This window comes from Cyprinodon variegatus, unplaced genomic scaffold (assembly GCF_000732505.1).
Source record: "Cyprinodon variegatus isolate N-32 unplaced genomic scaffold, C_variegatus-1.0 Scaffold501, whole genome shotgun sequence".
NCBI classification, from domain to species: Eukaryota; Metazoa; Chordata; class Actinopteri; order Cyprinodontiformes; family Cyprinodontidae; genus Cyprinodon; species Cyprinodon variegatus.
Window position 1 is genome coordinate 140,389 of NW_015150954.1, and position 26,956 is coordinate 167,344.

The 26,956-nt window shown below is 36.0% G+C and overlaps 1 protein-coding gene across 1 annotated transcript in view; it reads right to left on the reverse strand.

Annotated features, from left to right (window-relative positions):
• Window positions 1-2,895: 2,895 nt before the first annotated feature.
• The window catches only part of LOC107094684 (occludin-like), a 29,806-nt gene continuing 5,745 nt past the window's right edge, over window positions 2,896-26,956 (reverse strand). Inside the window, exons 2-9 of the mRNA XM_015390463.1 lie at window positions 23,634-24,224; window positions 20,977-21,168; window positions 20,453-20,620; window positions 11,549-11,703; window positions 7,459-7,671; window positions 6,235-6,406; window positions 4,062-4,103; window positions 2,896-3,871 (exon numbers count right to left, since the gene is read on the reverse strand). Of these exons, the coding sequence (XP_015245949.1) occupies window positions 3,773-3,871; window positions 4,062-4,103; window positions 6,235-6,406; window positions 7,459-7,671; window positions 11,549-11,703; window positions 20,453-20,620; window positions 20,977-21,168; window positions 23,634-24,206 (1,614 nt within the window). The 5' untranslated portion in view covers window positions 24,207-24,224 and the 3' untranslated portion in view covers window positions 2,896-3,772. The remainder of the gene's footprint in view (window positions 3,872-4,061; window positions 4,104-6,234; window positions 6,407-7,458; window positions 7,672-11,548; window positions 11,704-20,452; window positions 20,621-20,976; window positions 21,169-23,633; window positions 24,225-26,956) is intronic.

A 26,956-nucleotide genomic window follows, 5' to 3' on the forward strand; every position in this document is an offset into this window, starting at 1 on the left:
TGATGATGAAAGGTACCTTCATGTTCAGGTGTGCTGTTAGGATCCAGGTATTTTATAGACTATGAACCACAGCTCAGTGGAAATAAACGTATTTTTGCCAAAATGATTGATAAAAACTGTGTTCCTAAAGCTTAGTTTTGATGTGACTTATTTTTCCTGTTATATGCTAAAAAAGGCAGTGATAGCCATGATCCCTGGTGCATCAGTTTGTGCTTATTTGTTAGTATTTTGACTTTAGTGATTTATCTGTGGAAGCAGCTTAACATGTAAAAGAATCATGTCTCTATGACCATGCCAAAACTAAAAATCGCAAAAGAAGTTTGTCTGGCTGACTCGTTATTTTCTAACCACCATGAATAAAAGGCTTTGGAGTGAATTGTAGGCTTCATTCCTGCAATTCACTTCAAAATCTTCACAGAGCCACAGGCCTAGTCAGAGCATTGCATATCATCTGATTATCACTGCAGCCAGTGGGGATAATAAGATGATACACATGAGATCATATGCATCCAAACTATGATAACCATATGACCCAGCAGTAGCTGTTTAATTGGATGTCCATCTGATTTTTGATCCTATTCTGCTAATTTACAGAATAAGACATGATGAATAACAGGTTTAAATACTAATTGATTTCACTAAAGCCTCTAGGTTACCCAGATCCCACAAAAAGATTAGTACTTTTATTTTGACTGTCCTTAAAAATACTTTTATTTTTACTGTCCTTAACAACAAGGATGTTTAGTGCCACCTACACTATTATTTAATTTAGCTTAGAAGATCTCACAGGATGTGGATCAGAAGATCTTTTGCTCTGTCAGGAAATACTAAACAGTGTGATAAAGGTTGAACATCTTCTGCCTGTTTGATTCAACATCAGAACCAAACAGTACAGCTTGTTTTAAATGTTGGGTTCTCCTCCCCTTTCTTTTAGGTAAATCTGGATAAGTCATTTAAAAGGACACAAGAACTGTTGTTAAATTTTAGGTTTCAGTCAATTCTGACAGTATTTTAAACTATAATGTCTTGTTCTACTGATCTGTAGTTTTGAAGCAGGATTAGTTTTACCTTAGCGTTCTTTTGTTCCATCTTACTTTATCATAAATGAATAAAAATGTCTTTAATTACTGATAAACATAGTTTTTAATTCCATTAAATATTGCTCTCATCTATTATTAGAGGCATTAGGTTTCTTATTACTTTTAGTTCTAATTGCTGTACAAAGAAAAATCTCCTTTTTTTAAGCTCTTCAGATTGATTTTTGATACGTTTGGAGATTAAATTCACTTTAGCTTATTACCTACTACATCAATCCCACAGGATGGATCCATTAATGTTTGGATGAATGTTTCGCACATTTTAAAGAACTGATCCTTGAACTAAGAAGACTTAACCCCAGGAGCTCAATTAAAGATTAAAGTCAAAGACTTTAAATGCAGCAGGCAGGCTTAACCTCTAACTCCACCTACAGTAAGATGCAGTAATAACTTTAGTCTAGTTCAGTTCAATGAAAGACAATATTTTAGGCTTACAGTGTAATTTGCAGGTTCAGGCCAGTGGATATTTTATTTCAGCTTATTCTTGATTTATGAAGCTCAACACACATCTGCATTCTTTAACTGGCATGTTGTCTTGTGTTTCCTGTTCTGAAGAGAAGCTAAGAGGCATTTAGATCATGTCACCTTCCTGCTCAGAATAGATCTTACAAAACATGGATTAAATATTTGAAGACACTTCACTAAACTCAGAAAAATCCTCATTTACAATAATTATGTTGAAACTGTTAGAGGCCCTAATACATGTATTACTAATCGATGTAATAAAAACATTAATCTTTCAATTTGTTATCTTAACACTGAATTAAAGAGCTCTAATTAAAGGTTAGATTTCCCTTTTTTAGACTAGGATGATCATGATGGCAGAGTTAAAGACACGTTTAATTTTAGGCCTGCATTTACTTTGCATGGCAACAATAGATGAAAGTTGAATTAATTCAGAACAGGAGCAAATCCTTTCTATTTATCCATAAAGCAGAAACTCATTCATTTGCAAAAACTACACAACATAAAACAAAACTAAAACTTTACTCTACCTGAAACTATTAAAATTAATCATTTCCACAACTTTAGACAACTGCAGTCAAATGTTTTGTTTCTATACTTTGATAGTACATATTTCTACATATAGGTAATAAGTCAGTATGATGAAGCAAAACTACAACTCTTATTTTTTTTACTATTTTAAAGAGTAAAGGTTATTACACTCACTGCACAGATGAACACCTAACAGCCTGTAGCCTCAGCAGTGGCCTCCATCTCTTCCTAATGTATCCATTGCTGCCTGAACAGGATCTGCCTGCTGTTCTCATCAGTGATGAAGTGGTTACAGCAAACATATAAAATAGAACAATTTCTTCCATTAAATCAACATGCTGTGACAACACAAGGCTGCACATCTGCTACAATACTGTGTATTTGTGCAACAAGTGAATATCTTTGAAATGATTACTATGCTTAACCACTAGAGGACAGCATCTGTTAGCATTTCTCTCACTGGTCTTGTTTGTGGCTCACTGAAGATCCATGAAGCAGAAACTCACCTTTCCCTCCCTGCTGGGTGTCCTCTGTACAAGAGAAACTGATTTCTGCAAACCAATGGAGCAGTAATAAAAAGTACTGTTTTGTTGAGAATTAGACGTTTATTAGTTGCTAAATTAATACTATGTAGACAACATAATTTATGCATGTGTACATTGAACAAAAACAGAATTTTAATGACAGCAACAGTGAAAATAAATGTCTTACAAAAATAAATGGCTCATAAACGGTTTTTAAAAAGACAATAAAAATCTTCATAAAAATGAAAATGCAAAATAAATCAAAGGCATTTTTTAAAATTTACAGCAGATCTTTTTGCATTTAACTGAAAAATAACATTACAGCAGATTGAAATGAACATCATTGGGCAAGGTTATATTGAAGCTCATGATAGACAATATAAAACCAGTTAGATTTTTTTTTTTTACCAACCAGATTTTAAATGATTAAAAAGTCACATCTTTTATGTATAATAATGCTCCACAATTATATTTACTGATATAATGGATGTAGTATCAGTCTGTTCTTGATACCTGGTATAAAGTTGAGTCCTTTAAAGCATGTACAGTACATTAGAGTTTATCACACTGGGCAGTTTATCCGCTTTTTGGTTTCATCACATTTGAGAGTCAATAAAAACCTAAGAGTAGTCAAAAAAAAGAACAAAAACAGTACAATGTTCCCACAGATTGGCAGCTCTCTGATGGTTAAAGTGGCTGCAAATACTGACACTTGTGTGAAAGAAAAAGCTTAACTAAAGCACATTTGCAACAAGGTCACAACAAATATTAACAGAGCTGCATGTTTTCTGCAAAGCAATCCCCGTTAGCAGATAAGCTTGAAATGACCCTTTTCACCCAGCAGTCGGTGGTCTCCACAGTGCAAACACTGAGAAATGTTTTTATCAGGAGATGCTACAACTGTCAACATTGCCTCTGCTTTGGTGAAAAGATAAATTAGCGATCAGAAAATGAAAGTAAACAACTCTTGATCATTAATTTTACCGTATGTGTTTCCCTGTACATTGTTTGGCTGCAGCATAGGTCTGCATGTGCCTGTGTTTGCTGTAGCTTTGACCTCAGCATGCTACTTTCTCTGAAGTGTTTATGGAGTGTATCTTGACCAACGTCTGAGAGGTTTTTGATGCGCGGAGAGATGGAACAGAGTTGACCGCTTCAGTGGTTCTTGTCGTAGTCCTTCACCATTCGCTTGATGTGAAACAGCTTGTGTCTTAGTCTGCGGCACTCCTTCTTCTTAGACTTAAAATCTGATGTCTGCAGAGCACAGAAGAAATGCATGGAAATATTTGTCAGATAATAAAAACACAGCACTACGACAACCAGGAATCTATTTAAAAAAGAAAATCATCTGAAAATATATGAAAATAAAAAAACAACTAATCAACTGTTAGCCTGACGACATGTTTTGTAGACTAGATCACAGTATATTCTAAGGTCTGTTTACCTGCTTCAGATCCTTCAGCTGATTATATTCCTCTGCAACAGCCTAAGAGACAACAAGAAAACTGGTATTAGTTGTGATTACGTATCATTTGCACACACTTAGAGGTCTGGAGCTTCTGATGTGGAAAGAACCCTAGATAATAAAGAAGCAAAACTAAAGAAATAAAGACCAAATATCCAAAACGTAGGTTAGGTTTTATTAGGAACACAAAGATGATCTTGGCACTGATGACTTGCTTAATTACTCATGTCATTCACCTATCTAACTCCACCCAGTTTCTCATTACCGTTTATCTGATCCACTTGCTCCAGCTTCTATTTAACCAGCCATCTAACCAGTCAACAGTGCCAGATTATCTCTCAAGCCCGTTTTGAGTGTTCCAGCGTTACCTTAGTGTTGATGATTACCTGATCTTGACCTGTTCTGCCTCTAAACCACTGGGCCTGCCTGTTCCCCTCTGATCTGTTTGCCTCATCTGTCTTCGGACTCCTGCTGGGTTACATCTGTTAAATGAACATGGAAGTGATTCCTGACAGCGACCTGGATTTCCTTTTGGAACTTCTGCGGGGTTCTGATCTCCTGGTTCTGAATCTATAGCACGTCCTAGACACTAGCTTTGGCTTCGCGCTTTGGATTATCCTGCTTTTTTTGACTGGTCAGATCTGATCTCCTGTTTGTTCTCCAACCTCTGGGACTATACTATTGCGCCTGCAGCGTCTAGTTAACAGCCGACCGGCTGGAATCAACCTCTTTCTTGGGGCACAAGCCTTGACAATGACTACCAGAGAAGATCGGAGACACCAAAGTCACTGCAAAGACACAGCAAGTCAGATGACCTGAAGGCAGCGATTAAAACAACCTTGGCTTCCATTACACCTAAACAGTATCACAGGCTGAGATGCAGTCCTCTATGCAATAATTCATACAAGAGGAGACCCAACCAAGCAGAGTGCAGAGAAATGGACAAAGTTTACAGATGCCTTACATGTGTACCTAAAACATCCTTTTTGGGTTTATACTGTAAGAATCTGAAATTGGGTTTTTCTTTACTTCTAACCCATAATATTCAGTCACAAAAAATAAAAGCTTGAAATATTTTGCATTAAAAAAAACTATAAAATTCCTCTGCAAGGACTCCGTACTGAAATTCTGTCTGCATCTAGGAAAGCTTTCTAACTATGCAGATAGATTTGCAAGGACAATCTCTACATGTAATGACTGTGCATCAAGCCTAATGAGCCCTTAAATCAGTAACCATAAAATACCAGCTTTTGCTGTGTTTACAGGTTTTCTCTTTCTAGAGCTGCAGACTGAGGTTGTAATTATACAAAAATTTCAAACTCAATGTGCTTATTACAAAAAAGTGGTATTTGTGATACTGCAGACTTTTTAAAGACAAAATGTTGTTTATAGTTTAGAGCAAAAAAAAATCTGAAGTATAATATGACAATATTCTTATTGAGTGCAAAACCAAACATGCATAACAATAACGTGAGCTGCAGGGTTGCTAGGTGCATCGCTACAGGCATGGTAATGCTAAGCCACCTTTATTTGACATTAGTGAGAACTTAACATAGCTGAATAGTAGCTGGTTGAATGGATGTCCTTTTTGAAAATAGAAATTTTTTAGCAAATGGGGGCTAAATAACACTGCACATCACACCGTACAAAACTCTAGTTGTAAAAACAATTTGTGTCTCATTTTCTGTCACCTTAAAGTAATGCTACTTTTTGTGCACAATAGTCCAGTGACTTTCCCGAACACATCTAAAAATATCCCAGTCCATCTGATAAATGAAATGTTTTCCCTTAAAATAAACACAATTTGCTTTCACTGACATCAGCTTTAGAGATTTAGTGAGTTAAAGCCTTTTAACAGAAAATCAATCTTATTCTGTAGATTAAAAAAAACTACTGAGGCTCATAAAAGTCTACAAATAACAGAAAGAGTTACAGTTTAAAGTTTGGATAAGCTGATCATAAGCATCACAACTGTAACTAATTCAGTATACTTTAGCTCTACAAAATTTCTAACTGATTTTTTTATTTTTTATCTTTACTTTAGAAACTAAGGGAGGACTTTCAGGCCAAAAAACCAACAGACAATATTTCCAACTGCTTCATTTTTTCATGTCACAGAATAATAACCCAGCCTATAGTCTGTAGAACTGACCTGGTATTTAGCAGAGCCCTCATCAATTGTGTCAAGCTGCCGGCTTAGTTTGTTCAGCTGATCATTGATGTCGTCCATCTCGGCACATAGGCGCTTGTATTCCCGCAGGTCTGCGTCAAACTCTCTCTTGTATCTGTTTCTCTGAGAATCCGTGGTTATTTCGGGGTAAACACTGCAAGGAAAAAAGCACAGGGAAGATTGTGGCGAAATGAAAAAAAAAGATGGAGATGAAAGAGAAGAGAAAAGAGAAAGAAACCAATTAAAATCAAATGGAAGGAAGTTTTAAAATGATCTTTCATTCTAACAGAGGAATTATAATGTATTCATAGATTAAGAATACATGGTCTTTTTTCTATGCTAGTTTTGGAAGTTCAGGTGCAAGAAAAAAAAAAAATTATAATTAAAAAAATGTCTCTGACTAATTTTTATCAAAGATGTGCCAGACTTTGATTGACTCTGATGGGTAATGGAACGGTCAACCTAAAAGATTTTAAAAAATGCTCTATTCATTAAATGTTTTTAAAATAGCACTCACATAGACAAACAACATGAACTGAAATTTACTTTTGTTTTTATCAAAGAATCAAGTGAAGTCCAATCATGTAAAAAGCTTTATTTAATGTTGGATTTAAAATGACATCGCTTAAAAAAATCAATAGTATTTTTTTGTTATGATTGATTGATTGACTAAATTGATCTCACAGTGGAGAAATTTACTTGTTTATATGTTTGTTTTGTTTACGGAGAAAATAATAACTGGAACTAATCTAAACTGGAACTGACAAGTTCAGTCTCAAAGAAAGCTGTAAAATGACATAATTCAGGAAAAACTGCAATCTGGGCATCCCTACATCTAACCTTTGTCCCACTTTTCTCCTACTGGAAACATGTGAAGCAGCATGCCTCAGAGGATTACCTGAGGAACACAGACTGAAACTTTTTCCAGTGGTGTTGTGAAGGTGTTTGTCATCTTTTTGTTCCATGTTTTCATAATAAAAATAAGTCTGGCTGTATCAAACTATTTTAATAATAGTAATAATTGTGGCAATAATTGCTGCCCTAATTATTGGGACAACTCTATTTCCAAGGGTTACAGTTAATCATTTGTATCAGAGAATCTGGGTCTGGTCCTGAGGGAGAAACGGACCGTTCTAATCATGTTCAGGTCTGAGATAATGACATTTCCAGGACATTTTCACCTCTAATCCCAACAGAAACTCTCACCTCTCCAGTTCTTCATCAAGTTCATTGCCTGTTTCTCCTCCTGTTGTGTATTCTGTCTCATACTGGGACTCGTCCATTTCTGGGTTTCGTCTGCGTCTCTTGCCCCGGTTAGCAGAGGGTCTGCGGCCTCCTGTCTCCTCTGACGGGCTGGAGCTGATTCTGCCACCGTAGGAAAACCCTTCAGATGGCCGGCTGGTTATTTTCTCTGAGTATCTGAGGAAAACGATTATATGGTAACATCAGGTGTTTAAGCCGTTTAATCTATTAGAAGCACTCAGACAGAATTTATAAATTATTTTAGGGATTATTCTTTAGATTCATTGATTACTAAAAACTAAGTATGCAACAAAGAATGCTAAAGAGAATCTGAAAAAGACCTTTTATGTGTAAGTAGTACAGTTCCAGTGGATAATCTCTTATACTACAATACTTTATCTTATGGTGTAGTGCAATAGTAATTCTAAAATCATTCAAAGAAAGAAATGTACTTCCAAGAACACCGGAGGCTGTTTAATGATAAGTTTCAAATGGATGCTACATGGAGAAAGGAAAGAGTTTACATGGTCATTGCTGCTCTCGTCCTTCGCTCTGAAAACGCCACCATATGGAGTTCCACAGTAAACAGGAGGCAGGTACAGAGCTTTAATACGTTGTGGATGAAGCCCATTCAATTTCATAGGTTTGTAGGGATTTGTGGAAAAATCCAAATCCAATGGCACAGATATTAAAGGTTATTACTACATAGTGAATTATGTGGGGAACAGAGCGCCCTGCAGGTCTGCAGGATAACATTCCTCTGCTTATGAAACCACCTCTCTTTACTTTAAAACAGAGGAAATCATTTCTACTTTGACTCAAAGCTGTGTTTTTGAAGAGGTATTTGTGACTAGACAACAATCGCTTATTGAATATTTTTAAAAATTTTTGAAAGATGCTGTTCTTTTTAAAATACCTTGACATGTCCAAAACACTGTCCTCCACCAACAGCAGTTTTAAAACCAGAACACTTATTCATAAATATCCCCCATCTCCTCCTCTTCAGACAATCCAATGGCAGAGGGGGGTGGGGGGCAGGGCGGTAAATCCAACTGGATCTCAAAGGTTACAAACAGCTTTCCATGTGGGCAGGGCAAAGTGTTTCTATGAGCTTTGAAACAGGGTAGTAATTACAGCCGCTTCTGTCACATGTCACATGCAAATGAGTCAAACAAAAAGCAGAAAAAGCATTACAAGGTAATCCTACTCTTCCCTATTCTAATAATATAGGTACATAAACAGAGAAAAAAGTACATAGAAATAAATAATAATGAACCTCCCTTTCTATTTTAGGAAAATCAGGGCATTCAGAGAGCTTTCATCAGCAGAAAGGTCCTTCCATTAATACAAATGTTCACATCCACTCATTACAAATTCCTATTTTAGGATGTTAGCATCAAACAACTGCAATAAAATTTAACAATAACTGGGTTCACCAATTACAATTTATCATGGATTTCTATAATCCAGATAGAATCCAGAGTCCTTTCAGTTGTCTCAGCAAGTTAGTGAAGTTATCCATCTTTGACTTTATGAACTTCGATGATAGTAGTTCAATCTGGTTGCATACAAAGGCTTTACATTTGATAAGGAAACCTATGTTTTCTGTATTTACCATAAGTAGAGCACATGATCAGAGGCACGCTAAACAAGGAAGTTATTTCCCTATTGGAGGTGTAGAAAGTAAGAGGAAAAGACCAAGATCAAGTGTTAAAAAAAAACCCGCCAAATTTATAGGATGCCAAGAGAGATGAGACACAATTGGCGCCTGGTGCAACATGCAACACAAATGTTTTAAAAAAGGATTAAGTAAACACTATCAGGACAAAGGCTGGTCATATATTGCTTTATTCTAACATGCAGATGTGGTTTTTGGTGTTCTTTATAGACATAGAACATGGCAGGGCTCCTTAAATGCTTGGAAACCCTCTCTGAATACAGGACTTGGACCTTGGTTTCCTTAGTTAAAGATGCAAACTAACCCCGCTATGCCAAAAGGGACAACCCAGATGTACAAATACACCTACATTAATATCTTCTTAGATGCGGCTTTAATCTAAGCTTTAAAAAATTAAACCTCACACAATGTGCTGCTATAATCTGACCCCTTCTTTTAAAGGAATGTGTTGAGCATATTTAAACAGAATAGTTTCCTTACACAGATTAAGATATTTACACATAATAAACCTTTCTCTTTCTTTTTTCTTATTGTTTTATTGTCATTAAACTGTCACTAGTACAGAGCAAGGAAATTCACTCTTTCTGAAGCATATCAAAATCATTTTCCAAATCAGTTTTGATATGTATTGATGTCCTATTATAAACAAAAAACACAAACCAAGAAAAACACAAGTAAAAAGGTGAAACATCAATGTGTGAAAATGCAAAATTCAGGTGAAATTCTAGGTATTTGTTTTAGAGGTGGTGCTATTTTCTGACTTTACCCCACCCGGTCCTTGTTGATGTTTAACTGGTTTTTATTGTGCACAGTGACACATATGTTCCATTATCTTCCAGTTTATTATCAGTTATACATTACAAGCAATTGCCTTTTATAGGGGCATCATAGACTGAATAGCATGATTGAAACTTGGACACAGGGACGAGTTTTAACAGAACTATGATCCCAAATCATAAAGTTCTAATGTAAATTTTGTATCAAAACAGTTTTTAGAACGGGTAAAACAGGTTAACATCAACCAAGTCTGTAACATTGAACATCCATCCATCCATTTTCTGTCATGCTTAGCCCTGCTGGGGTTGGGAGATGTGCTGGTGCCTATCTCCAGCTGTCAATGCCGAGAGGCGGGGTTTACCCTGGACACGTCCCCAGTCTATCGCAGGACAACACAGAAACCAAATATATGCGACTTGTATGTGATCTCCTGTGTGAACTGCATTTATACAACCTAAGTATCCCTCATGCGCAGTAGAGGACGCAATGACGTGTTTACGGAAGTAAACATTGATGGTAGTGCTGGAGAACATCTAGCAATCTTTCCCATCCTTAAAAACTCAATCTTTCCAAGATTGTTAAACATAAATACTACTTTCCGCATTATTGTCCACCATTGCTGTTGTTTTTCTTGCCACTTCTGGGTAGCAAGAAGCAGAAGGGTGACCACTGTCGGGTATTAATGACATTTAGGTCGGATGGATGCAACCTGGCTGTTCAGAAACAGGTCGCATTTGAAAAGATCAGATTCGTATTGGATTCAGGACCACATAGCCAAGCGGCCTGGGTCACATTGGAAAAAATCGGAGTGTGTTGTTCAGACTGTCATGAAAAGATCAGATCCAGGTCATATATGAGCAAAAAATCGGATTTGGGTCACTTCAGACTGCACTGAGAACATAGCTCAGAAAGCAAATTAACCCAACAGTCATGTTTTTGGACTGTGGGAAGAAGCCGGAGTAACCAGAGAGAACCCATGCATGCTAAGGGAGAACATGCAACTCCACGCAGCAAGACCCTGGACAAAACCCGGAACATTCTTGCTGCAAAGCAGCAGTGCTACCCACTGCGCCACTGTGCAGCCCCTAACAGTGTACAATCTTACTTAAATTTGCTCCACAGTTTACAATAATAGCTCAAACTATGCGGTTTCTCTTAAACATACTGAGGAACTCCTCATCAAACTATTGAACATGTACGCATAAAAGTTAAAGCTGTTAAGATTGGATGTCAACAATAAATCCAAACTAGTGAACTGAATGTAAAGCTTTGGTCTGCTCATTGACTGGCATTGATTTTCACATCAAAATTATTTAAATAAAGAAAGCTTTTATGAATTTCTTATCTCCAAAAGTAATTTAGTTTTTTATAAATAAAATACAGTCAACTGTTTAGTAGCTGAACAAATCTAGAGGTTGTTTAAACTTAAATTAGGCTCAAATAATTTACAAAAGGGGAATTAAATTATTAGTAATATTGTCTGTCGTTACATATTTGTGATATGGTAAAGTAGCTAAGTTATTAATTTCAAATCTGAGGATCCAATGAAAAAAAGTTTCAAAATAAAAGTAATTTTAAAAAGAAAACAAGGTCACTTACTGGTTATCATCCTCATTGTAAGAGCCAATGTCCACCTTGGCCGGGGGGTAGGAGGAGACGCTGTCGGATGAGGCGTTGAGCAGCCCGCCTCCTTTCTCGGACACCAGCAGTGTCGCGGCATCCTGAATGCTGCGGCTTTCCTCCACATTGTTCACCTACGGCGAGCCGAAAGAAAGCACAAGGAAAAGGCTGAGCAAACACAAACAAACTGCTGCGACTCAAAGAATAAGGACCAAACCTCTTTATGGACCAGTTCTCTGACTCATATCCTACTTTAAATAAACCTATTTTTCTTCGTCTCTTATGTTTTGACATTTTCATTAGCCCATTCATATTATCTACAGTATTAATCACTTCAAGTCTCAGCTTTAAAACAATAAAAGTTCAAACATGAGCTTTTCCTGGAAATCTTCAGCTTTAATAATAAATGTCAAACTATTCTTTAAGTACCTAAACCAGAGCCATTGAAATATGTTTTGTTTTAGTTAAGTATTTGTAATGAATAACTGAGATAAGAAATCATAAAAGTACACATATCTTCAAATCCATACTCTCCTTCCTAAACAGTTGAAGGCTAAACACTGTGGTGATGACAAGATCTGTGTGAAGTATGCATCTAAAGACATACTGGTCAGGTTGGCCATTTGTGGTGGCATAGCTCGGGCTAACCCTCCACCTGATTTTCAAAATGTTGCTGTATGTTTAATGAAAAATAAACCTTCTTATCTTATTATTTATTCCTTTGAACAGATAAATATGGATCCTTCAGTTTTCTGGAACTTTAGCTAAGGATAAACACAAACACTAATCCCTTTATCTCCAGGGTTCCATCAAATTGTCATCAAGTACCATTGCTTTAATTTCACCATTAATAACAATATTTTTCTATTGATCTTTTATTTGAATGAGTTGTCAAAACAGTCTTCTAATAATAGATATATGAGTAAAAAAAACCTATGTTTTCCAACAGAAGACTATAAGGATAATTTAGAAAGCAACTTCTGTCGCAGCATGGTTGGTACTTTCTATGATCCCCTGAAGAGAATGAATCATAGACTGTGTAAAATGTTGAGACAGACGGCACAATTTCAAAAAAATAAAAAATAACCATTAAAAATAAAAACCAAAAGATTTGTCATAACAAGAAAACAAACAATAATTTTTTTTCTATCTTTTCCTTCAGCTGCCTCATTTCATCATTCACATGTGGAAAAGATTTTCTCTTCCTCTTTGTTCTCAAGTAAACAAGAGTCTCACATGTAAAAACATTGACCTACAACCCATTTACTGTACAAGTCCTTCTTCTGAGGTCAGAAAGCCTCTGTTCCTCACAACGGAGGAATCAGGGTTGGTCTCTGCTCAGAAAGTTTATACATCGTTCTACAGTATGCACTAAACAAGATCAATGTAATTCACTTTTTCTCTCAGGCTTTAAGAAACATTAAATAAACAAATCTAAATTTAGTCATTTATATCAGGAAAATAAATAGTTCAACTGAGAATCATATTCATAAAACCTTTAAAAAATCAGAGATTACAGAGGAGTACAACAAAGCGAGAAGCTTATGCCTCTGTAGGATTTATAGAAAGATATTATGATGCAAGAAAAAGATAATCCTAAAGGGTTTCTGTCTTTTGCCTTTAATAGATTCATAAGCCTCATAAAAATAAAGCCTCTAATGCAAAATCGAATTCACAAAAACATAATGGATCTGAATAGGACTTCAAATGCTCTCCTAAAATGTAAAAAAAATAATCAGCTACTATATTTTCTCAGATAAGATATATGAGATATATAGATGGATATATAGATTATTACAGCAACCCATTATTATTATTATTTTTTTTTATGCAGTGGGGTAGAAAATCTTAACTAACCCATTACTAAGATTGATGACCACTACATGTTTATTTTTGGGCAATAGCATCAGCATCAAAATTACTATGATAAAAGAACAGGAGAGGAAAAAGGAAAACATCAGTATTCTGTTTTTGTTTTTTTTGTAATATCTTGCCTCATATCTGTAACAGCAAATTACAACAAATAACACAAATTACAGAAACAACAAACATCCCCACTAAAAGCAATAATAATGGTGAGCATGGGTCTCCCTCTCCTGCAGCTGCAGGTGAATCCTGTATGGGGGGGAATTTCATAGAGGAATCTCAACAATGTCCTTTCAGGGTGCAACACAACAAGCAATCCGCTGTGAGCACAGGATGTGTTTACAGTAGGATGCCGGAGGCAAAGGAAGGACCAACTATTGAGACACAAAAACTAAGATGTGCAGCTTGTAGTTGCTGCAAGTAAAAATACCAAAGATATAAAGTTGGGAAGTAGTCAAATAGAAAGCAATCAGGAATAGAAAGCAGTGGTTTGACTCAAAGTCAAATATACAGCCAATTCTAATTGAAATGTGACTTTGTTCTGCTTCAACGATTCACTAGCAGATTAAATATCAGGCTAAAGGGATTATAAATACATAAGCAAAAAGAAGAAAAAAGCAATATTTTATTAAGGAAAAGAAAATTATAATATCAACAACAAAGGCAGACTAAAGTTTATGAAAACCGTTGATATGAACGGCTTAACTTTTAAATCTTTTTTACAAGATGAAAAGGAGACTAGAACCCAATTATTATTACTTCTACTCTAAAATAGCGCGGCTAATTGGTTTCATACCAATTCAATTGGTTTCATTATTACATTGTTAGGTGAAAAAAGTTCATAAACTCATAATGGTAAATGCATTATGATTTGGGGTTATTTAAGGGTTTTAGTTTCCTCTTTAATTTTATTCTGATCTTTAAGTTTTGCATTATTTTTTACTTTTAAGGGTTCTATTTTCTCTTTGGATTTTCTACCTTGTTAGGTTTAACATTACTAATTAAGAGCTTTGGTCTTGCCTAAGCTGTGCCTCAGTATCTAATTTTTCCATGTTCATATTAATTAGATGTTTTTCATGCTCTCTCTTTTATTACTTATTCATTTTTTTTCTAATTGACCTTAGTTTGTTTTTTTTGTTTTTTTTATGTGAGGATTCATTTCTTAGATCTTTCCAGTGGTTTTGCTCATTCAGCTATGGCTTTGTTCTTTTCTCTGTGTGTATTTACTCCAATCCCATTCAGTTGCTGTCATTATTGCTTTTCCTTGCCACGTAAACATGTTTATTGGTTTATTTATATAGATCCCCATTAACTACTGAGCCAAAGCAGTAGCTATTCTTCCTGGGGTCTTAGCATTTTTTAACAGATATTACATCAAAGCTGTGTAACAATGAAGCCAAATACAGAGGTACACACACACACACAACAATACAACTTCATATACATATATAACATACACACAGATACACATAATATAGTATGAGCTCTCCTATGTACAAAACATTACCAATCTCTGGGTATTATGTAAATTATAAAAAATGTCAGTTACTAGTGCTCATTATGAATTACTTCATTCCATAAATGTTACGTTACCTCCAAAGTAAATATATAAAGTCTAAGCCTTTTGGAAAAGTTACCATTGCACAACCCTGAAATCAAGAATTGTTCAACAGCCAAGTAAGCAGAGGCGTCCTTCATGTATTTTAATTCACTTGTTTATCGTTTTTGTTTTCTCATGTCTATTACCACATGTATTTCTATATAGTCAGTTTGATTTCTCTCTTTGTGGGGGGGGGGAACTGCTCCCATGCTATGAAACTCTTCTGCCAAGTAAAGAAAGGATTCACCATTTTGGAACCTTTTTTCATAAGTAATTCCTTTTTTAACTCACCAAACTGCTTCATTCTGCCTGTCTGCACAAGAGAACCATCTAAGCGCCACAGTTCTGACTGTAACAACACGATGCTTTAAGGTCATAATGTTTCAATCTATGTTTTATGCTTATAATAAAACAGACGGAAAGTGGACGGTTGATTTGAAACTGCAGTGGGATACAGAAGTACATAAATAAGACAGAACACCTTGTAAAAAATATTCACAACTCTAACATTTTCACACAACCACAACAACACTCTTCATTATATGTTATCTTGATTCTGTGTTATAGCTCAACACAAAGTCATGTGTAATTGTGGTGTGGAGTAACAGCATGTAATGCATCTATGTTTATCCATGCTGAGTCAACACCATCCAGAAGCACTGTTGGCTGCAGTTACAGCTACGAGTCTTTAGGTCTATATCTATTGCAGATTTTCAGATCTAAACACTGAAATCGTTTTGTCTATTATTCTTAGAGAAAAAAACTCTAGCTCAGTCAGATTAGATCCCGTCCGTAAACATTTTCTTAAGTCTTATTTTAGATCCAGCCTTTAACTGGGTCATTCTAACATGTGAACATACTTTTGATTTAAATCAGTTTATTGCAGCTCTGGCTGCATGTTTAGAGTTAATGTGCAGTTAGAAGATTAACCCCCTTTGAAGTGTCAAGTCTTTAATGGCTTATTTTCTAGCAGAGAAAAAAAAGCTTAGAATGATGGCCATAAAGGTGGTTTTATCACACACAACTAGCCTCCAGTTAGTTGGATGAAAAAAAAAACTAATTGAAAATTTAATTAAAATCTGAGTATCAAAGAAACCAGAGGGCCAAACTGAAACTGCATGTCACAACTCTTAATTATTTTGTGAAAAATTAGAATGAGGGAAGTTCAGATCCGATATCAATATTAGATATTTGACATCAAGTAAAAAAAAATACTAGTGGATTATATCGGCCTGGACCTACAATCTTCTTTACTAGCATGCTAATAAAAACACAAAGCTTCTGTCTAGTTTACTTCTCTAACGTTTCACACTAAAAATTCAGTATTAAAAGTATGTGTGATTCATGCTGAAAGGGTATCGGCTGAATATTGTATTGGTCGGTTCTCAAAGATGCAATATCGGTATCGTATCAGAAATAAAAAGGTTGTATTGGGAGATCCCTACATAACAATATCTTCCACATCAAATTATGAGCTTCATTGTGTTGGACAGAAAATACCAATTAGCTAAATAGATGTTTTGGTTGTTGCTGTTGAGGTTCTAACATGACAAAATAAGCTGAAAACATGTGCTATTATACAGATTCTATCAATGTTTTCCAACCCTACATGAACCAGCACAAAATGCTTTCTCCCTGTAAGTGCTTGTAACACACAAGAAGCCCTTCTACGACTGACTCTGATGACTTCATGCTGCAGAGACAATGCGGCCCCCCTGGCTGGGCTGAATAAGGCCTGTGTGTGAGGTCATCAGACCAAGCCAAGCCTCCCTGGTCGCCACAACCGACCCATCCACACTTAGGCCAACCACTGCCTTAAACGGTCCTGTACCTTACAATGTAAAAAAAAAAAGAAAACAAGAAACTAGTGGACTTATTTAAAGTGCTGAGTAGAAGATGAAAAAAATCTGGAAAGGTGGAAACCAAATGCAAGTCTAAGATCTATCCTCTGGTTTAAGCTTTCACTATGTAAGGAAGACGCATTGGAGGATTCAGTGAAGAACACAGTCCCAAGGCACAGAAAAAGTAGGTTACCCATCTCAAACGGATGCTGCTTAATCTTTGAGTAAATAATAATCCGTAGGCAACATCACATTTTCCAAGGGCTTGTATTTTATAAAAAGTCTTGCGCCTTTTCCTAAGCTTTTCTAATCCTTACCCATACTCCTTTTCTCAGTATCTCCTTGAAAAATAAGGAATTTCTCAAATAGAGTGGCAGCACAGCATTGCCACAGCAACAATAAGATGAGGATGACATCACTCAGCAGTGCTGCATAATTAAACACAAGTGCTAGTCAGAGGATTTACTCTGCTAGGCATAGAAACCGCCTCTCAGTGCATGATGCCGTTCAGGCAATGACACCCTACAAACAGCTCCTTATAATCCAATATAACCACACTTCTTCTGCAACCCTGCGTTTTATACGGTAGACTGAACTATGGTATTTTCCCCATGTTTGATCTAGTTGTGTATTTGAATACTATGCTTACTAAGACACTATAAAAGAACCTAACATGGGATCTCTGTAATAAAAACTTAATAAAATCTCCAATAAATAAAAAAAGATTCTTACAAATGACCCACAAAAAAGATTTAAAATTAAAGTGACCTGACTCACCCCCTTATTTATGAAACACCTTAGACAACCAAGATGACAAACCAGATCTTGGACAGAGAGGACAGATGGTTTAGAAGAGGGGTTAAGGAAGCCATCTTTGTTAAAAGAGAAAAGTCATAGCTAAATAGAGAAATAGATAAATTGTGATTCAAATGGCAAAACTCTTAAGTCAAACAGAATAACAGACTCCAAAGACCCAGGAAAAAGACGAGTTTGTCTTTTGGTTTACATCTGACTTGGAATCTGCTCATTAGGATGGACCTAAAGGTGCTTCAAAACAGCAGCGCTCCAACAACAGGCTCCCCTAGTGCGAGTCACCAGATGACAAAAAAACTGAGTGAAAGTCTGGTTGACTCCTATTTAAGCCTCTTTTTGTTGTCCTAACCTGGATAAGTGAGAATCTGCACAGGCGTACTTGTAAATGCCTTATAACAATAGGAACACTGTGAAAGCAATTTATGTTTGCTGCTTTTATGAGCAATAAAACATGTACTCCGCAGTTCGTGTCTCATGGACAGTCAACAGCAGTCTGAGCAATCTGTTTCTGAAATGAGCAACCAAATGCCAAATGGAAACAAACTAGGAGGTACTGGTAAGACGGCTGGAAAACAGCAACTTTTAGGCTTAAGCAGAAATCACAAATATGAAAGGGAATCCATATAAAATATTTTTATGTTTAGGATTTCGTCCTATTTTTCTTCTTTGTGTAGCTCTGTATCCAAGGACTGATTGCTGCTATCATGCCTGTTTGTCTCAATAACTCCAAATATCACAGATCAGATCATTTCATTAGCAGGTGTATAAATATATTAGGAGAGGGAAAGTTTTTTTAGAGCATTTTACAGCCCTGAGGTCATATCAGTCCTACTTTAAATGCCCAGGACTGCCTGGAGGGTCAATGTCCAATCAGAATTTAAACATGTTTTAAATGTTTATTTTTAAAAGCCAGTTGGAAAATATTGTTTGCATTAAGTTCTTTGGTATTCTTATTTTTAAACTTTGCATGCCAGATATACATTCAATCTCAATACATTAGATGCACACATCTGACACCCATGATTGAGCCAGACATACTACAGTTTGCAGACAGTCGGAAGTATTGTTATTGCAATGCAGTTTCCTTCTATTGTTCACCTCTAATCTTGGAAATGTATTTAGCACAATCTAAGGTAAAGGGGAGAACAGACAGTGTTTTATCCAACTGTTTTACTGCAAGATTATAATCTAGAGTAAATTCAGATTAGGTTGCAGTTATCAGTAATGTATGCTGAATATGTTGGTCAATGGCTGCATGCTGACTGCAGACAAAAAATATCATACTTGCAGTTGTTTTATTTTAAATCTTTTTTTAAATAATGGAGCAGAGCCGATGATCTGGCCTTTTAAAAACAGGGATAAAGTTACTCAATAAGAACTTATTGACTCCTGCTACAGAGCTATCTGGTTTCAACGTTAGCATCAGTAATTATTCTGACCAGCTGTCTTTAGAGCCGTGGAACTGTAAACAAAGGTAGCAGGACAGTTAAATTCTGTTAAATTCAGGAAAACAATGACTAACTAAAGAACTGCAATGCAAATGAAGGACAAAGCAGTTTAATAACGCCAAAGTGAAAGATGTCGAGTCAGAGGGCATGATGTTTTCTCACGCACACAGTTTGGAAAAGGCTGACTACTGAGGAGAACCCCTCTTTAATTCTCAAAAATAAATTCAAACAATTAATAAATTACTAATTTTAAATATTTTCTAGAAAACCTTGTTTTCAGTTGTTGCTTTGTATTTATAACGTTGCACTAGAAAGTAAATAAACCTGCTTACGTTGTTTGTCTTTGCTCAATAGTCTAAGGAGAGTTTGTTTTGCACACTTGATGTGTTCAATATTAACTGAGATCAAAGATAGATGAGAGAAATCAATCTGCTTAGACCTGTTTCCCCTCCTGCTCCAGATGTTTTTCCTTCAGAGAGGTATTCCTTCTCGTAGGAGAAAAACAATGTTTAAAACATGACAGGCCAAGTTGATTATTGACCCATTTCTCACATATCGGTCAGATAAAACTAGAGTGTTGGTGATGTTTAAAAACCCAAAGAAAACAAAGCACGTAGAAACTAGCTGGCTTCAGTATCTCCTCAGGTAGTTAATGGTTACACAGAGTGAAACCGGATTATAGACCAGCAGCATACAATCACTGGCTGCTATCAGCTCTGACCCTGAACAAAGTGACTTGGTTAGAGGAAACACTGTTACCACAGGGCGACTGTTTACTCGCTGGAAGTCATAAGGAGCTCGTTTTGAACTTTCAACTGTTGTTAACAATGCAATGAAAAAAAATGGCAGTAAACTCTCTCTTGGGTAATACAGCAGTGTTTTATGTTAAAAATAAAAGATCAGATTTGAGTCCCCTTCTGCTTTTTAACTGACAACCAAAGATCTGTAATGACCACCTGGAAAAGGAGCCGGTCAGCCACCTACTTAACTTGACAAAGAAAGAAAAAAAGCTGATATAAAATGATTTGCTGTTTGAGAAAAAAGGTACACGGTTTGACAGAGATTAAGGGAACAGGTCCCTTTTGGTGGCTGAATCTTTGACCTAATGACAGCAGTTCAGCGTTTCATAATCTAATCAAATCTGTCAGCGAACGTTGTATTCCAGGATTTAAACCATGAGTGACCTTGTTTTCTGACGGGAAGCTGCTCAGACACAGCCTCAGTTTAGTTGCAGACATTATGTGGGTTTTTTTTTTTTTTTTTTTGTATAATCAGAGCCTCATTTAACCGCTTGTTATCCAGGTTCATCTCTTACCCATTCCTCTACATCTCTGCCTTCCGATGCCCTCCCACCAACGAGAGGCTCTTCCCAGTAGATGTTTGGTTTTCCATAGCGCCAGATCTTCCCTCTTGTTTTCTGAGCAAAGAAAGCAGCAACGCCCAAAGCGATGACCACCAGGAATCCACAAACCATGGCTACTCCCTAAGAAAGCAAGAACACGAGGATCAGATCCAGAAGGTTCTCAGCGTGATAAGCTGAGTCATAAAGCTGATTTATGAACAGACATGTAGTTCCAAGAAACAGCGCAGTCTTTATCATAAAGCGGAATAAACAGCAATAAAAATAAATGTGCTTTCTGAACATTTTTGCTGCTATAAGATTTTAGTTTAATTTTGATATGGTACATGAAAGTCTTTTGATGGGAAAAAGTAATTTTATGGACCATTTCTACTTTGTATAAATTAAAAAGCTGTTTTGTTAAGAGCTATAGAAGCAGATTAAGCAATTCTAAAAAACGAGTGATTAAAGAAATTAGTATCAAGAGGAAAACCACTGACCTCCTGTGGGTCAACAAAACAGTAGTGGTACAGGTACTGGTTGTACACAGGAAAGCCTCCCAGTCCTCCCATCTGTGAGTAGCTGTTCTGATAGAGGCTCTGACACATCATGAGCATCGGATTATACAACATGTTGGAAGAGCTCTGGGCCATGGGGTTTACTCCCACGATGTAGACAATGGTCATGATACCCTGAAAAAAGAGATAAACAGACATACAGTATGTTATCATACTGACAAAGAGGCCCTACTGAGTTATCTGTTCATCATATCAGTGGAATGAACATATGGTGAGAACAAACAGTGCAGGGAAAACCAGATAACTACCTGCTAGAGAATGACAGGGAGAGACATGCATGGATGGATGGATGGATGGATGGATGGATGGATGGATGGATGGATGGATGGATGGATGGATGGATGGATCTTACTGTACATGTGAGTAAGGGCCAAATTGAACCCAGCAAGACAATTTATCTGGCCCTCAAAAGCATAAACTTGCATATCATATCAAAATATTATGTTCTAGAATAATGTAATCAAAAGTTTCTTGGATACAGACCGCAATAAAATGCGAATGCATGTTAGCAGGAAAAAAAAAAGCTAATGTATTAGCATTTTTATTGAGGAGTCAAAAAATGCAGCTTTAGCTTTAAAATAAAAATAAGTTCTGGTAAGAAATGTATATTCTAAAGTTAGATACGTAGATTTAAATACCTTTTTTTAGTTTATTCATGTCAAGACATGACATATTACATGTTATCTTATTTATTATTTAAGTAAGGTAAAATAAAATTTAAAAAGAGAGAGCAGCCTTGGAGGAGAAAATGAAAATGTTTGGATTATCTATTTCTAAATGTATGTATGAATAAAGCAAATGTGGCTTTAACTTGGAAATTTGAAAAAACTTTGAAAGTGTTTTTGTTAATGCATTTTAAATTAGAAATACTTTTTGCTAGGATATTTAAAAATTCAATATTAGACATTCTTTGTATACCATTATAATTAGTTAGCATAATGACTAATGGCATTCTTCTGAGTCTGCAGTTTGTAAAAAAAAATGTAGTTTTGACTTAAAATAGATGTAGTTTTAAAATAAAATCATTGCTGTCAATACATTACACTTTTAAAATGTGACATTTTAAAATGACTTTTTGTCCCTTTTTGCTTGAACATCTTTTGAATTAAATATTTATTAATGAATCAGTTTACAAAAGGAGATCTCAAAGAGGCAGATGAAAATGCAGTTTGAATGATCTACTTCTAATTCTATTATTAAGTTGCATTAATGCATTTTCATTAGACGACTGTGTCCTATTTACTTCCATACAATAGAAAGTTAAAAAATGAAATATTCGGTAACCTCAATAGTCTCTTACAGTATACACATACACACAAGAGGGGCAACATCTCCTCTGTTTTCCCCTTTTCCTAGCTGTAGGATGTATTTTGTTTGCAGCTGCAGCAAACCCACTTGTTTCTGTAGATCAATCCAGAACAACAGCTAGAAAAAACTTTCAAAACTGTCTATTTAAATAATCACACACCACCTGACCTGTCTTTTCAAAGCGCAGACATATCTGTTGATGACTAACTGTGGTGATGTTTGCTGCTGCACCTTAATCTGTGGCATCAGAAGGTGGGTCTCACATGTTCCCAAAGTGAAATGAATTTTTTTGTCTCAAATTAGATGAAGAGTGAAGATAAATGTGTGTGCAAAAAAAACTCACAGAGGGAGAAATACCTCCTACCAAGTTTTGCTTGGGTAATGACAAACCAGGAAAGGATGAAGCCCTGCTAAGAGCTCATGCTGTATGATTACTACAGGTTTAAGAAATAATGAAATTACAATATTTTGTTATTGATAATTCATCAGTGCATGATATTCATATTAATGTCTGCCTCAACTTGCAAAATCAAATCACCATTTAAAATCAAAGTTTAAATTTGCACAAAAAACACTATTTCAGGAACTTAGACTCAACTTTATTTAGGAAATTCTGGTTCCTGTAGCCCGGCTCAGAGTGGGAATGATTTTTAGGCCCTGGCATTTTTCCATCTACACTGGCCCACTTCCCCAGTGTGTTTACTACAGTACATAAAACAGATTAACATCTCAGGGAGTTTTTAATCTATTTCAATAGAACAGCATTGCTTTCTCTAAAGCATCAGTGAGCAACAGGTAAACACGTCAGCCTCAACACCACTTACACATCTCAACTATAGCTATATAATCTGTAAATCTTTTATCTATTATCTGTCATTATTTATCCTGTATTATAACCCTTCTAATACATATATAATCCAAATCCTAACTTTCCTGTATAATCTGTATCTCCCATATATATTTATTTGTTTATTTTATAGCCTCTTACAATTAATTTCTGTTTATATATACAATTTGAGTCCATGCATACATAGTCTCTGAACACATGTAACTAAATATTTATATCCTGTATAGCACTTCTGGATAGATGCAAACTACATTTCATTGCTTTGTACTGTGACAGTGTAATGACAATAAAGTTGAATTCTATTCTATTCTATTCTCACATCTACCCTGCCCCTTTTTAAACCTCTAAGTATTTATCACATCAGTAAGTATACAGTGTTAACGGCATAAATGGTTTTTGAATTACAAAAATATTTGATTGTTACCTGCAGGACACCTAAGAGAACGCTGGTTATGAGGACGGCCAGGAAGAACTTCCGGCTGCGGACGACACTGGATTTAGAGAAGCTGGCGATGAAGAACGATAAACATCCAACAAAGTTAATCGCCGCCATGGCGATCATGGCAGTTTTGGCCGAGTAAGGCGAAACATTGGAGCCATAGTAGTTTCCATAGCCCCCATAACCTCCACCATAACCTGAGCCATAGCTTCCCCCATAGCTGCTGCCGTAGCCCATTCCAGAGCCGTAGTAACCCCCTCCCGCTCCATATCCATACTGGTATTCCCACATAAGTGTTGAAGCAACGCAGGCAAATATGGCCAGACACAACACAATGACCGTGGCCATCATAATCTTGATGATCCCAGGGGGGGACTGCCATTTGTAGAAGTGCTGAGGCCTGTCTTCGATGTAGTAAGACCCCGGCGGCGGTGGGTATGCGTTGTAATCACTCTGAGGGCCTTGGAAGCTGCCAACAGGACCGAAGCCATTGTTGGACGGAGCAGAGAAAGGTGGGCTGTAGACTGGCGGGCTGTCGTAGTGTTGCTTGTCAAACATCGCTGGAGATGTCCAGAACTGGAAACAGAAACGCAAAATCAGAGAGCTGTAAAAACAAAAAAAACTTAGATCGAAACGGTGTAGAGTTTCTCCTCACTGATTCCTAGCAAAACTGAACTGAACAATGCGACGTGGAAAGATCAGGGCAGGTTAGGCGTGCCCTCCAGCGATAATGAGGCTTAGTAACAGAACAGTGTAAATGTTTTACTATCTGAAAGCAGGTGTGACCTGGGGGCATAAAAACCTGGCTTGTTGTTTCCTTTTTTTCATCAAGTGTTGCTCAAATTACAGCTTCATGGAAAAATATCCAAACTCTGAAGATAAATGCAATGTATTGTTTTTATTCAATAGAGCAACAAAACAGAGAGGAACGAAAATGAGCATTAGTGTTCAACATTTTATAAAAAAGTATGAAAAGAGTCACATTAGTGTCAGAAACAACATTACATGAAGAACATTTGTAGTCAAGCTTCATGTATAAACTGAACTGGAGTATAAGTAAAGCAAAATGTGCAATAAACCACAGAGACTTCAGACAGGCCTGGAAAGGATTAGGATTTTAAGGACATTCTTCTGTGTGTGGGGTAGACAACAAAAAACGGAAAATGAAATCTTCTCCTACAGGAGACATAGTTAACCCACAGTTATAATGAAAGGGATTGGATCAGAGTATATTCAGGTGGAAGACGGACTCAATCAAAGTAAAGACCTTAGATTCAAGGATCAGGGCCAAATATATAAAAACTGTTCATAGAGGAATAAACCCATCTATCATTTAGTTTCACCGACATCATGATTATCCTGGTTAATCACATAAAAAACAACAAAACTCACTACGATTTATGACCTTATTGTAACCAAATGTGTTTTTATTCAACATTAATATATTTTTTAAAACGTATGATTTTATAGAATATAAATAATAAAGAAATTACTTGAGATTGGAGACATCTGAACCAGCTAAGGCCCAGTAAGCAGTGGAGATGTTGGTACCAGGACAGAAAAACAATCCTTTCCTTTTTGCTGCTTCACAGGCTGTAGGAGTGTCTCCAACCCCCACAAGGAAAAGGATTTTCAATATTTCACGTCTAGTCAAGCAGCTAAGATGTTTTGCTACAAATCTTACAGTGATATGCAAGGCCCCTGTGTATGGTTTAACAATGCCTATTCTTCTGCACAGAGCCCTGCAGGGAGGGGGTCAGGAAACCTGGATGACTGGGAAGTCATGTGAAAAGCAGAACAAAGTAAACGTTACAAATAAAAACATCTGCTTTTATCCTTTTTCTCCAATTCATAAGAAAACTAAGTTTGTTTGTTTAATTCTTTTCCAAGGCTGACAAAGTATCGGTGTTAGAAAGCCCTGTGAATAATTTAAGCGTCGAGGGTCACATGTTTAAAGTATTTCTCCATTTATCTGACTGATAGCAGGAAAGTCAGATACTTTGTTTGCATTTGTATAAAAGATAAGATTAAAGAAAAGTAATAATCAGCATTCTTTCTGAGAAGCAAAGAAAGTAAAGTTTTAGCAATTTTCTTTGACATATTCAACCAGACTAGATATTTCTGTTTTAATCCATAGCAGCACCAGGGCTCAGTGGATATCTAATGATGGTAACAGTACATCCATCTCAGTTTGTATGTTTAACCCTTTAAAGCCTGATCCAAGAATAAAACAAAACAGAAAATGACTTTTTTTTGGTTTGAATTCCTTATTTGCCCTTTTAACAAAATATGTAAAAAGAAAAAACAGAAATACATTTTTGACATTAATAATTTATTACTATGCGATAAGTCAAGATTATTTTTTGTGTAGTCTTCTACTGGCTGTTATCAGGTATATCTGAATGTGTACAATAGGATTTTGAGCAAAGTTTTTACGATTAAATTATGCAAAAGCTGTCAGATTCAAAACATTTCAGAAACCTTATGTATCAAATACGATACATTTGGCATTATAGGGTTAAAACGATTTAACTTCTTATGAGTTTATTAAAGAAATCAGAGAAAACCAAAGACAAATTCAGCAGCTGCTAAAATAAATAAATATTTAAACGTTAAACTGGTATTGTTTTTAGGGCTGAAATCTACTATGTACATATAAGTAAAATACATTGAATCTAAAATATTTCATATAAGTTGTACGTTTTTCTCCCCAAAAAATCTCCCCTCTGTTCATGAGGTAGGATTAAAGTAGCAGACACAACTAAAACACACTTATTACTCATTTCATTTAGGTATTTATTACGGCTGCATTTACAAATCAATAAAGCTACATAAACTTTAAACAAAAGCAGATAGAAGCACATTTTAAAGGAAGACCGATTCATTCCAACATAGATTTTTTGGCTGATATCTGATCGATTTCCAATATCGGATTGGGACATCCCGAAGTTTCAAAGGAAAAAAATACAAATAAAACGGTTTCAACCAAGTATTCAATACAGTCATTGGTGACATTCAAGCTTTGCAAAAGTGATTTCACATGGCAAGAGCACCCTGGTGATGATATAGTCCCTGAAACAAGATGGAGACTCTGATGAGGATGAAGGGAAACAAACAACAGGCTAAGTCACTATTAACGAAACTAGAGATGTCCCAACTAGATCTGCAGCTGATGATTATTTTAAAAATCGAATAATCTGTTGATTATTTTTTGGATTGATCGATTAATAATCGTATAGCCAAAGGTTCCTTAAAGAAGATTTTTATTAAATTTAACGAGCTGAAACTTAAACTTTTCCACTTGAGGA